Raw genomic sequence first — 11677 nt, 5'->3', positions numbered from 1 at the left:
GGTCAAAATGAGGCCTGCGTGGGGTGGGAGTAGATGGCCCTGGTTGTACTAAGACCGTGTCTGCCACCGGTTCTGCCGCCACCGTGTTGTCTGTAGCTGAAGCTTTTGCCACATTCAGCAGAAATGCCTTGTATTTCAATTTTGAATGAGGGTTTAGATTTTTGAAAACCAAAAATGAATTGAAAATGGCACAATTTATAAGCCACAAGGCAACTTTCTTTGTCCACTTTACTGTTTTCCGAGGAAGAGAATAATAGGCCAAGTACTGATCGGCTCTATCAACTCCCTTCATGAACATATTATACTTGGAAATACAAACAGGCTTCTTTACCTGTCCATGTCTCCTTTGAACATCAACCATGCTCGAATTGTGAACTGTGGAAATCAAATTCACAACACTATCTCCAAAAAACAGTTCTGCTACTTCAGACACTTTTGTTGGGTCCGATGGAATTTGCTCCACCCCTGGATTTCCAGTAAACTGTCCCAAAGCAGGTGTTTTGTCTACTTTTCCCCATGTGGCTCTCCTCACAATGTTGCTACCCGCACTTTCGTCAGAGCTACTGTCACTTTCAATTTCACTTTCAGTGTCTGTGGCCACAATTTCTTGTTCGCCCCTGCCACACTCACTATCAGACTGTGAGTCGCTATCACTAGCAGACTCACAAGGGATGTCAGATAGCTCATCGGAGAACAAGTCAAGATATTTCTTGTTCTCCGGGAAAACGCTTGGACCTCAACCTCTTCCGACCTTGATCCATTTTGCACTAGTAACTTCCTGCCTGGTGCATGCAGCTGAAAGACGAACAAAGGCATTTTCTTTTGGAGTGAGGAAGGAAAAGAGTTGGGTCATGTTACTGACTACGAAGCAAACACTCAAGAGGTCTATCACGCACCATTCATGCGTCTGCCTGGCACCAGTGCAAGGTATAGTGTGTTTCAACATAACATGTCCTAAAGTCATAATAATATGGCACCGGTCCGCCACGTTTAAAAGCGCTGGGCATAAAAATATGCCACTGGTCTTCAAAGTGTTAACACTACTGTGATATGAAAGCAAGAAAACAGGTCAGAATATGTTTCAAGGTCACATGCCATGAGGCCCAATGTACTATCAAAGTCATAAAAGAAAGGTGATTCACAGATTTGTAATTTCAAAACATTCTGTGTCAGCACACGTCACTCAACATAAAATTGGCAGCTGATGTCTAGAAATGTATTAGTGTGTATGGGAAGATTGCGCCAAAAAGTCACAGGTACTGCAGTTATAATTTATAATTTAAAACTTTGATGATTAAATACAGAAGTGACAACTGTGAAGCATCAAGAAAATATAATGTCTCGCAAGGTGAATATCCAAAGGTAGAAACAAGAAGCCCAAAACTCAGGCCAATTCCATGCAAAAACTGCTGTTTTATGAATCCAAAGCCAGGATGGAATGTGAATTTAGTGCAACATCATTACACAACAAAAGGCTGAAATTTTAAGTCTACCTTAGGGCAGTATGCATTAACTTTTGCGAAGGAACATGTTCTTATTTTATAGTGACACTTTGCAAATAGTTACTGTCATGCTCTGATGCAATGGCTATGAAATGGCAGTGCATTTTGATACATCTAATTACACCATCAATGACACATCTGCTGTGACAGTGCACAACAAAAGCATTTATACAATATTTTGAGACTGAAATATGAATTTCCATCTCACCATTATTTATCCTGATTCAATGTAAACAATTTTCAATCCACACATTAAATCACAACTCTTTCATGTACTTTTCTTTATTCAATATAAAACAATCTCACGTGTTTCAATGAAAATAAAAGAAATACACACCATTTTTCAGCCTAACAAATATGGCATCTGTTCATACTTACTGCGAGTATGCAACCTACTTGTTGGCATGCCTGCTGAGATGCTTCTTGTAGTTGTTCTCCAGGAATATGTCACCATCGTATTTCTCGTGGCGGCTCCAGTCATTCATATCAAGTGGGTCATGTTGCACCTGTGCAAAAGACCGTGATTCACGGAAATCTTTCTTCATGTGCTTCTTATTCTTCCGGCCTCGTGGGACTGGCGTATTCAAACCTAAAATTGGAAGTATGTATGAATCTCACTAATTACATATATATGATCATACAACATTAGTTGCTTTTACCTTTTACAGTAGAGTTCAAGCAGAATTCACAAAGCTTATTTCCCTACTGATTATTCATGACTGTTGTTATAAACAAAAACATGCTTATGTTGTCTGCAATTTTCTTAACAGATTCCAACAAAACACAATGTGTGCTGAGGAATTTTTCTAACCTTCATTAGAACAGATAATTAGAAATTCATTTTTTTTATTTGTTTCATTCTGGTCCCTCACACTAACAATTACAAAGGCAAAACTAATACCGTCTAATGTGACTATTTAAGTTTTATCACTTGAGGATTTATCTCCCTTACATGTTTCGATCCTTACCGATCATCCTCAGAGGGTATCAATACGTTCGGAAACTACTATTACAATAGATGTTAATTGTATGGATACACATATGATGTCTAAAATGCACAATATACGCAATGTTCAACCTTCCNGTATCCATACAATTAACATCTATTGTAATAGTAGTTTCCGAAAGTACTGATACCCTCTGAGGATGATCCGTAAGGATTGAAACATGTAAGGGAGATAAATCCTCAAGTGATAAAACTTAAACAGTCACATTAGACGGTATTATTTTTGCCTTTGTAAAAAATTCATAATTATAATTATGCTTTGCATGACTTCAAAACTGCCACTATATTCAAAAGACTGCATTATTTTGATATACTATTATGAAGGACTGTTCATAACATTGTATTACCTGCCCTTCACCTTCACAAGCTGCTGGTTATCAGGGTATCAGTCAAAAACAGCAGAAACTTCCAAAATCTTTCATTCATCACATTAAAAAAAAAAGTTAGTGGAAAGGGGGAATACCTTAAAAAGGAGTGAAAGTGTGCTAATACTGGCACACACATTCTTTCTGTAAAAAATAAAGAAAGGGTCCACCTTCAACCACACTTGTAAGCTGAATGTAAGCACATGTCATGATTTTGGCAGATAAAATTACTTACCCAAGTGATTTCTTGGAAACCTGGTCTCTCCGTTTTCTGATGGCGTAATTAGATCCCAAATAAAACTGCGGATTTTGTCATCACCACGATAATATCTCAAACAGAACAGCAACTGAAAAAAGAATTCACTATGCAAATTCTAGCCACAGAACTCTTGTTCCCACACCAGAGTAACTAGAAATGTAAGTGTAACTTACCACTAGGAGTAACTAAGGTATCAGATCTATTAGATAAGCTATCAATTTCATTCAGAGTTTTCTTCCACATACCAAATCAAATCTATTACGGAATAAAAATTGTCAAGGTAAAGCTATCCCTGCAGCAAGCCATGAGGGCCCACAGGGTTGTCAGCCATATGCACCAGCTGCCCTCTACTCCCAAGGAAGATTCCTGGTATTCATGTCTGTTAGAGCCTGAGTCTACCCCATGGGACATAGTGAGACTGGAAGGATTAGTTCTGTATGGTTAATAAACTAAATTTTTACTCAAAATATTACACTGAAAATGGGTATCTACTACTCGTGGAAGACTCTGTATTGTAAATCTACCTACTCTGAATCCAATATTATCTGTGCCCTTATGTTTGACTGCAGTGTAACTTATAGGTGAATATCCCCCCACCAATTGCAAATAGGGTCACTTACAAATCACAATAATACTATAAGATTCTAAAGAGTTCTGACAATGGTAACAAAGACTGAAAACCCACTAATTCCAAGTAATTTCAAGCATAACAATACTTACTATAACACGGGCACAGTCTTCTACATCACTTTCTCTCCACCCTCGACGGAAGTGACTGTGAGCAAGTATCTCTGGCCACCTTCCCCACCTTCAAGAAATCGACAACTTTTTCAAACCTGGACTTCAGGTAATTACGATTTCAAAACCACTATCATTTTATGTGTCAGTCCTTTTCAATCAACTCAAAGACAGCCTTGAGCTATCTCAGTATTAGCATGGCAAATCATCATAAATATCAGTAACAAGTCACTTCACTACAGCCTAAAGGCAGAAACTCATTCTAAAATAAAACACAGCTTCATAACAAATCACATTCAAAATACAGCATTTCATCTAGAGCAAACTTTGTTTTGAAACAATAATTGAACAGAAATGTTATTGGAAGAGTCACACTAATGTGATATAATTTCCATTCAGTTGCAGGATTGAAATCAATGTGAATTAAGCTCAGGAATCTCATGGGAAGCGCAAAAGAGTAGAAAAATATAAAACAATGGAATTCATATGAGTGCTGAATATTCTCTGCCATGACCCTTCTAGATTCACATCAAAAATACTTCTTGGCCTTTAAAAAAAGTTATTTCAGGCCCTGACATGTATACATTCATATATTTAGATACATTATGGTTTACTGTAGGGCAGTGGTTCTCAATGTTAGTGAGACCGTGGCCCAGTAAATTCTTTTTTTATAAGACAGGCACAAGCTATAACTGATGCCAGGGCCTGGTACCAGGTCGCAGCCCAGAGATTATGAAACACTGCTGTCGGGTATACTCCAAAGTAAAAACTTAAACTGATCCTAGTGTTTGAATCTCAAGCACAACCATCTGCAGGAACAAATATGACAGTTCTGGAACTCACTAAACTGGACCTGATGAAATATGTGGGCTTCAAAGGTTTAATATTCTGAAAAATATTAAGATACCATCATGTGTGTGGGTGACTACAGACAAAGAGTTTCAATTTTAGATTGTATTTATTGACCACTTTAACACAAGACTGATGACTACATTTAATTACAGCACCACTGCTATCTCCACACTTCATGAATCACTACAGCACATGCCATGTCTTTTCAGTCTGCTGCGTCTTCACCAGTAGTTCCCTGGTAACGGTTTCTAAAAGCAGAGATACTTCTGCTTCCATGCTCACTTCATTGCCTGCTGATTCTCAACTGCACTGACTAAGTCTTCTCCTACAGACTCCCATACAAATGACTAATTTCTAAACCTGTCCCACTGACCTCTTGGCACAGACCATGCAGAAAACACCTCGTCCAACAGTTCCTCTATCACTATGTCTGGATTCTTTGCTGTGGGAACATGTTTGTTTGTGAAGGTGTTACTCAGTAATGGTTGTCTATTGGCTTATTAAGAATCTGTTGCCTAGCAGTGGATGTTGTTTCGCTGTTTGTTTCACAATCATTACCTAGTAATGAGTCTACACACTACAATACCCCCACCTTAAGCCTATTCGTCCCAAACAGCCTACTGGCATACCGCTCCTTTTTCTTTTCTGAAGAATGTGCCTCTAACACCTGTGATCAGTTTCACCCTTCTTCGCTGTGGCTCAGTTCTCACAGTGGTTACTCTCCAACTGCTCCTTCCTTACCTACCTTTAGGCTACTCATCCCCAGTGGTTCCTTCATAAGGTGTAAGTTGGTTCAGGTCTATTACCATCATCCTTTCCACAGTCATGGTTCTGCTATTGCTTGTCAGTCAACAGATGAGGCACAGATACTTTGTTGTAATGAATCACATATTCAGATGGTGTCCATACGATCTGGGCACGATCCACATGACATTCAAACTTCATCAGCCAATTCATGTTTCCCTGAATAACTTCCTTGATTCATGCCACATTTTCATCAATGTTGCTAGTGAACAGATATCCTGAACACTCAGCACTCTTAACTTATGTCACTCCACATGTGAGCTCAGAAAATCATTGAAATGATTCAGTTATGCTCACTTTTTCTTCTATAAAAACAAGCGTTAACTTCTCTTCAGTTTCTGTAGCAGTTTTGATTAGTACGAGTATGAAGCATACCTTACTGCACGTACACTTTCTCATGACATCTAATTTTCCAATAGAATGCACTCCACAGATGCTATAGAACACAATACCACTTTATGACTTACTTCTGAATGACACATGCTAGAAGCCTGAAGTGAATGGCAAATGGCAGATGAGTTCTGTCACAACTGCACTGTTACACTGTAGCCAGTCTCAAAACTAACTATTCACATTGTGTATGACATCAGAATGTTGTTGTCCAGTAGTACTGCCCATAAGACAAGGTTCTCATGAAACAGTATTTTGTGTGTAAAACTCTTCACACTTTAAAATACTTTACATTAAAACACTTTTGTGCAGTAAAAAGAGTATTATGGACATACAAGATTTTGGACACAATCATTTACACTTCATCAACTGATGACATGTAGGGATGGGGACATGCCAACACAGTGCCTGGACATTACTACTTCCATCCATTCTTCACGGAAATAAATTTCATTCACAATGTAAACGGTCGGACCATCACAAACATATTGAAACTGCATTTTACAATTGCTGACATGCTGATACTATACAACTATCTTTATTTCAATGTAATTCATCAAATGGTAATAAAACTACAATATGATACTGCACCTAGAATGTATAAAGCATGTCTGTCATGTGTGTTCTAAAAATACTAAGTGATCAACATACCCGAATGTCAAAAGACCTCTTTCAACTTTGAAGCACTCACTTCGGGCCCAACTGCCATACACAATTTCACCATCTTTGGGGACATAATCGTCACTCAAGAACTTCAACCTTGATTTTTTTCCATGTTTTGTCTTGCTTCTTCGCCCTGTTAACACATTAATGTACAACACTGTATTATGAGCTTAAGTAACAGATCACAAAACACATTAAAAATTATAAAGGGAAAAAACTGGAGCATATTTCTTCTCAACTGTTACCTAACTGATAGGTGGGGTATGTAGCATGCATGGGACAGCCTGAAAATACACACAAATCTTGGTATAAAACCTGAATGGAAGAGTATACTTGGGAGAATCAGGCAAATGAAAATGTTTTACTACAAAGAGATCTTAAAGAAATTAGGTGTGAGGGTGAGAACTAACTCATCATAGGGTCCAGACATGGGCTTTTGCCAGCACAGTAACAACTTTAGGTTCCATAAAAGCATATAATTTCTTGATCAGTTAAATGACTACTACCTTTTTAAGGACTGTTAAAACAGTTCAGAATCCAAGAGTAAATGTAAGACAGTTCGGATGAACATTCCTAACATGATGGACACATACGCATCCATACTTACACTTCATATAAACCTACACCTATCCCAAACACATACCAGTATACAAACAAGATCATGTCACACTCACTCACTCACTTATGGAGCTGAGATCTTCTTGAGAAGCCACCAATAGTGCAGCCACTCAAGAACCCCCAGCATTTTATGGAACGTGAAGGTTCATTACCATGTTCACAAGAGCCCTCGACTGGTCGCTATTCTGAGCAAGATCAATCCAATCCAATCCATACCATCCCATCCTCTCTCTCTAAGATCCATTTTAATATTGTCCACCCACATATATCTTGGTCTTCCTAGTGGTCTTCTGGCTTTCCAACCAATATCATATATGCATCCCTCTTCGCCCCCCTTTCATGCTACATGCCGCACACATCTCATCCTCCTTGACTTGATCAATTTTACTTGGAGAAGAGTACAAGTTATGAAGCTCCTCACTATGCAGTTTTCTCTAACCTCTTACCACTTCAGCTCTTGTTGGTCCAAATATTCTCCTCAACACCTTGTTCTCAAATGTCCCCTGTCCATAGTCATCCCTTAATGTCAGAGACCAAGGTTCACACCCACACAGAATCACAGGCAAAATTATAGTTTTGTATATTCTAATTCTGATTCAAGACAAAATGTGCTGGACTGAATGGTAGCAACCATTACCCAAATTCAATCTCCTCTTGAAGATGATTTCACACAAATGACAAAAAACCATGACAATACCAGCACAGTAACTGCACAATTTTCACCTTACCTCTGCCCCTTCCAACACCTATGGATGGATCTTCATCACTTTCAGACGAACTGTCTAACTCTGACATATCCACAACACTTTCATCATGGCCATATCTCTTTATTTGTGTGCGGCGTCGGGGCTCAGAAATGACCAATTCATTCTGTAACAGTTTGAACATATTCACTTGCTATTTAAAATAAATTAATTAAAAATATGATTGTTTAACACATACAGACAGGTTCATTTCTTTATGTGCAGTTCCAGTACTGCCTGCGGATAGTCAGGCACTCGCTTGAGGGTGGCTGCTTACCAATAAGATGGTAACATATTACTGCACAGGTCTGACTGGAAGTCCCATGTATGCTCAAGTGTTTCCAGTAAGCCACTTTACTTGCATGATATTACAGCAAATATAAAAAATTGTTATCTTCCAAAATCAAAGTTGCTTCTCACAGAAAGAAAATCATACACATTCAAACCCAGGAAACTTAACAAATTATGCTTAGTGGGGGTGGAGTCCAACTGGGTTCACTCGGCACGGTGGCCACTGACTGTCCTATTGTACGAGTAGCCTGCCCCAGGTGATTATGATGATGGAGAATTTGGTGGAATGAAGATTGGCAGGGGAAACTGAAGTACTTGGAGAAAACCCACCCCAGGGCCACTTTGTCCACCACAAATACCACTTGACCAGACCTGGGATTGAACCTGGGCTGCCGTGAAAAACTTGACAAAAGTTATGTCATAACACAAACAGATAGTGATAAGCATAGGGTTCATTCCAATTAATCATTTCTTTGTTCTTGTGACCAGTCAGCTGCATGTGTTCTCTGCATCTGTGGTGTTGAACCATAAGCACTGAAATATCACTGAAAATTATTTATAAGTAATTCAGGCAGGACAATATATCAACAGATGTCACAAGAAATTCAATTCTGATTACATGGGCTGCTTTTGGAAATGAATATTCAATAAAAGATTGGAGCCATCATGTTCCAAGATATGAAATTTTGCAATTTTACCTGAAGTGAAACTTGGAAGTAGAAAGTGTACAGAGATAACGCATTCTTCACATAAAAATTCAGAAATCTTATTTTATAAATCAGAGTATGCAACCTCTGTGTTACAAAATTTCTGACATCAGTATAAAAAAAGCTTGAATGTCAGAGATACTGCATTCAGCAGCTCCTGTAATATCAAATAAGTGGCTTTAGTTAGTTAGTTATTGGAGAGGGTGGGTTTCCCCATGCACTTAGACCTGTATTGGTCCATTGTGCTTCCCTCTATGATTTCTACCAGTCTCTATATCCTACCGGTACTGTGCTTACCATCAGTCCCACCCAGCCAGCGAGACCAGCTCTACTAGCTGAGAGGTATCTATAATGCTTCCCCCCTCTACCAGAGGTATTAGAGACTGCTGTTGGGCGGGAAACGTCCATAAATTTGGCTCAGTGACCTCCTTTGGAGATATGAGGTTCTTTTACGTGCCGTAAAGCTACGACATGGGACTCACGGCTTAAAGTCCCTCCCGGAGGACTTGTTCCCTGAATTTTTCTGCTCTTAAAAATTTGACAACCTCCGCCAAGTATTTGAACCCGCGTACTACGAGTCATGAGGTGGGAACGTTACCTCTAGACTACGGAGGCTGCTAAATAAGTGGCTTTACTCAAAACTTCAAATCAAGCATAGATAGGACTTCCAATTAAATCTGTGCAGCAGCGTGTTAAAATCTTACTGGAAGCAAGTGGTCCACTTGCAGGCATCCTGCTCCAAATACTGGTGGTAATAGGACAACAAATGAAGAGATGAACTATTATCTATGCAATTCTTCTTATGTCAGAATTTTGTTTTCTTACCTCATACATTGCTATGTGGTGAATACACCTTAACAGCATTTCATTCATCTTTAACAACAAATGAAAAGCTGCCCATTTTCATGAAAAGGTGAAAAAGTAACAGATAGTGAAGAATGTTCTGCCCTACGTGTTAATGTCATTCAGACAGGCATAACTAATAACATAATGGCTCTATCACCTTGTCACTCTCCTCCACTGTATCAATCTCAGCTTTCTTGGCCCATTTTTTCCAAAAGTCTGGGTCATCAATATCAATATCAGATCGAATTCCAGAGGAAGCAAAACTGGCTTTGGAAAATGTAGAACCCTTCTCTGATTCCAAAGTTATGATTTGTGTGCGACGCTCTAGAATCTGGTCAATGTCTTCTTCACAGAATTTATCTCCAGCACTGTCTTCATCCATTATTGCACCATATGCACCTACACAACAATAATGAGAACTGTGAAAAAGTTTACTGATACTTCTGGAAGTTTAAATGGTAGAAAGAAAACTACACACAATGTTTGAACACTCTGAACAAAAAATGCCATTGAACACATTCATATCTCTAATGATGAAAAGTTGTGGTTTGGGCTACAATCAAACAACACATATTTATATTCACTGGTGTGTTTTCTCCAAGACTGCATTTTTCCTTCATATCACAAAAATCATTTTATCCAAGTGGCATTCTACAATGAATTTACTGTCATGAAATACAAACACTGGGCTACCTGTAGCTCATTTTCTGAGTACAATACAAAAGTTTCAACATCTAGACTTTAAGTTAGTGGTTAGTTATACAACAGCTGCATTCCAAAGAGTGGCTGTGAAACTATAAATACAATGCTTAATTTCTGATTTCACTGCCTCTAATGTTCACTGAAAAATACCTTTACTTTACTTTCATGCCATTCATATTAGCCACTTACAATGTGTATTTTAGTCTTCACTAAAAAACCGGAATTAAAAAAAATGACATGAAACTATCTTAATGTGAAATTTATGCAGGTTATAATCAAGTAAGCTCGGTGATACATCTATGTGCCTTATACTGCACATGAACTAATGTAATATGACCCTTAGATCATATCAATAGCATTTTCTGACAAAGGACTGTTAAGACAAGAAAAAGTTCTTTAGAAATAGAGTATGTGACTGAAAAGTGGTCATGGAGCAGGGGGAGACAGCTGATAGAAATTTGAATCAGTAAAACCCATATGGCTTATGATGGGGATTTCATTATAGTGACACAAACCACCGAAAGTACCAATTTCTTAACACTGTACATATGGAAAACCATCTTGAGGGCTTTCTGGCATGTTCTCATAATCAGAGATTCCTAAATAGCAGCCACTGTATGCTTGTAACTTTCTGCACTAATAATACTACAGGTTTTGATTCTGAATTAAATATAGCTAACAGCTCATAACAGTTCTGTCAACACACCTTCTCTGTACTTAGTACTAGTATACTACACCAGATGGCAGTATCCAATGTAAAACAAAATGGCAAAAAATATTCAACATTTGAGCAACATAAGTGGAACCTTAAGTTCCACTGGAAAATTAAAGATGTGAATGAAGCGCTAACATTTCTGAGAAATTAATCTGCAACACCACCACCAACATATGTAATCACTGCAAGGATGTGGTAAATTTGAGGCAGATGGAAAAGTGCAAACAGTGAATAAAGGGCAACCTGGAGAACCCTGCAGTTCAGCTGGCAATAGAAATGTAAGTCTTAAGGGTCTTCATACAATTTCTGAAGAGGTGTGTAAGGCAATGTTCTCATGAGACTGGTGTCTGTAAAACCACTGTTCCATTATATTTGTGGCATGAGAAGTGGACACTACATACCAAGACTGCTGGATGCCCTGAATGAAGATAATCCAGATCATCGACTTCAATCTTGAGAGGCTTTTGCACATGTTA

The 11677-nt window shown here is 38.5% G+C and overlaps 1 protein-coding gene and 1 non-coding gene across 8 annotated transcripts in view; both read right to left on the bottom strand.

The window, feature by feature from the left end:
- The window catches only part of LOC111864453 (chromodomain-helicase-DNA-binding protein 7), a 144088-nt gene that overhangs the window by 68940 nt on the left and 63471 nt on the right, over nucleotides 1-11677 (bottom strand). For all 7 annotated transcript variants that reach the window (XM_023851703.2, XM_023851708.2, XM_023851702.2 and 4 more), the window contains exons 19-24: nucleotides 9942-10183; nucleotides 7926-8067; nucleotides 6568-6712; nucleotides 3853-3940; nucleotides 3109-3220; nucleotides 1899-2091 (exon numbers count right to left, since the gene is read on the bottom strand). In XM_023851703.2, coding sequence (XP_023707471.1) covers nucleotides 1899-2091; nucleotides 3109-3220; nucleotides 3853-3940; nucleotides 6568-6712; nucleotides 7926-8067; nucleotides 9942-10183 — 922 coding nt within the window. The remainder of the gene's footprint in view (nucleotides 1-1898; nucleotides 2092-3108; nucleotides 3221-3852; nucleotides 3941-6567; nucleotides 6713-7925; nucleotides 8068-9941; nucleotides 10184-11677) is intronic.
- On the bottom strand, nucleotides 4004-4087 carry LOC111864461. The gene has a single exon (XR_002842795.1). It is a non-coding gene; the product is annotated as a small nucleolar RNA U6-53/MBII-28 (small nucleolar RNA).

Source organism: Cryptotermes secundus, unplaced genomic scaffold (assembly GCF_002891405.2).
Source record: "Cryptotermes secundus unplaced genomic scaffold, Csec_1.0 scaffold621, whole genome shotgun sequence".
NCBI classification, from domain to species: Eukaryota; Metazoa; Arthropoda; class Insecta; order Blattodea; family Kalotermitidae; genus Cryptotermes; species Cryptotermes secundus.
Note: the sequence above shows the minus strand (reverse complement) of the source record. Positions and strands in the feature narration are given on the sequence as shown.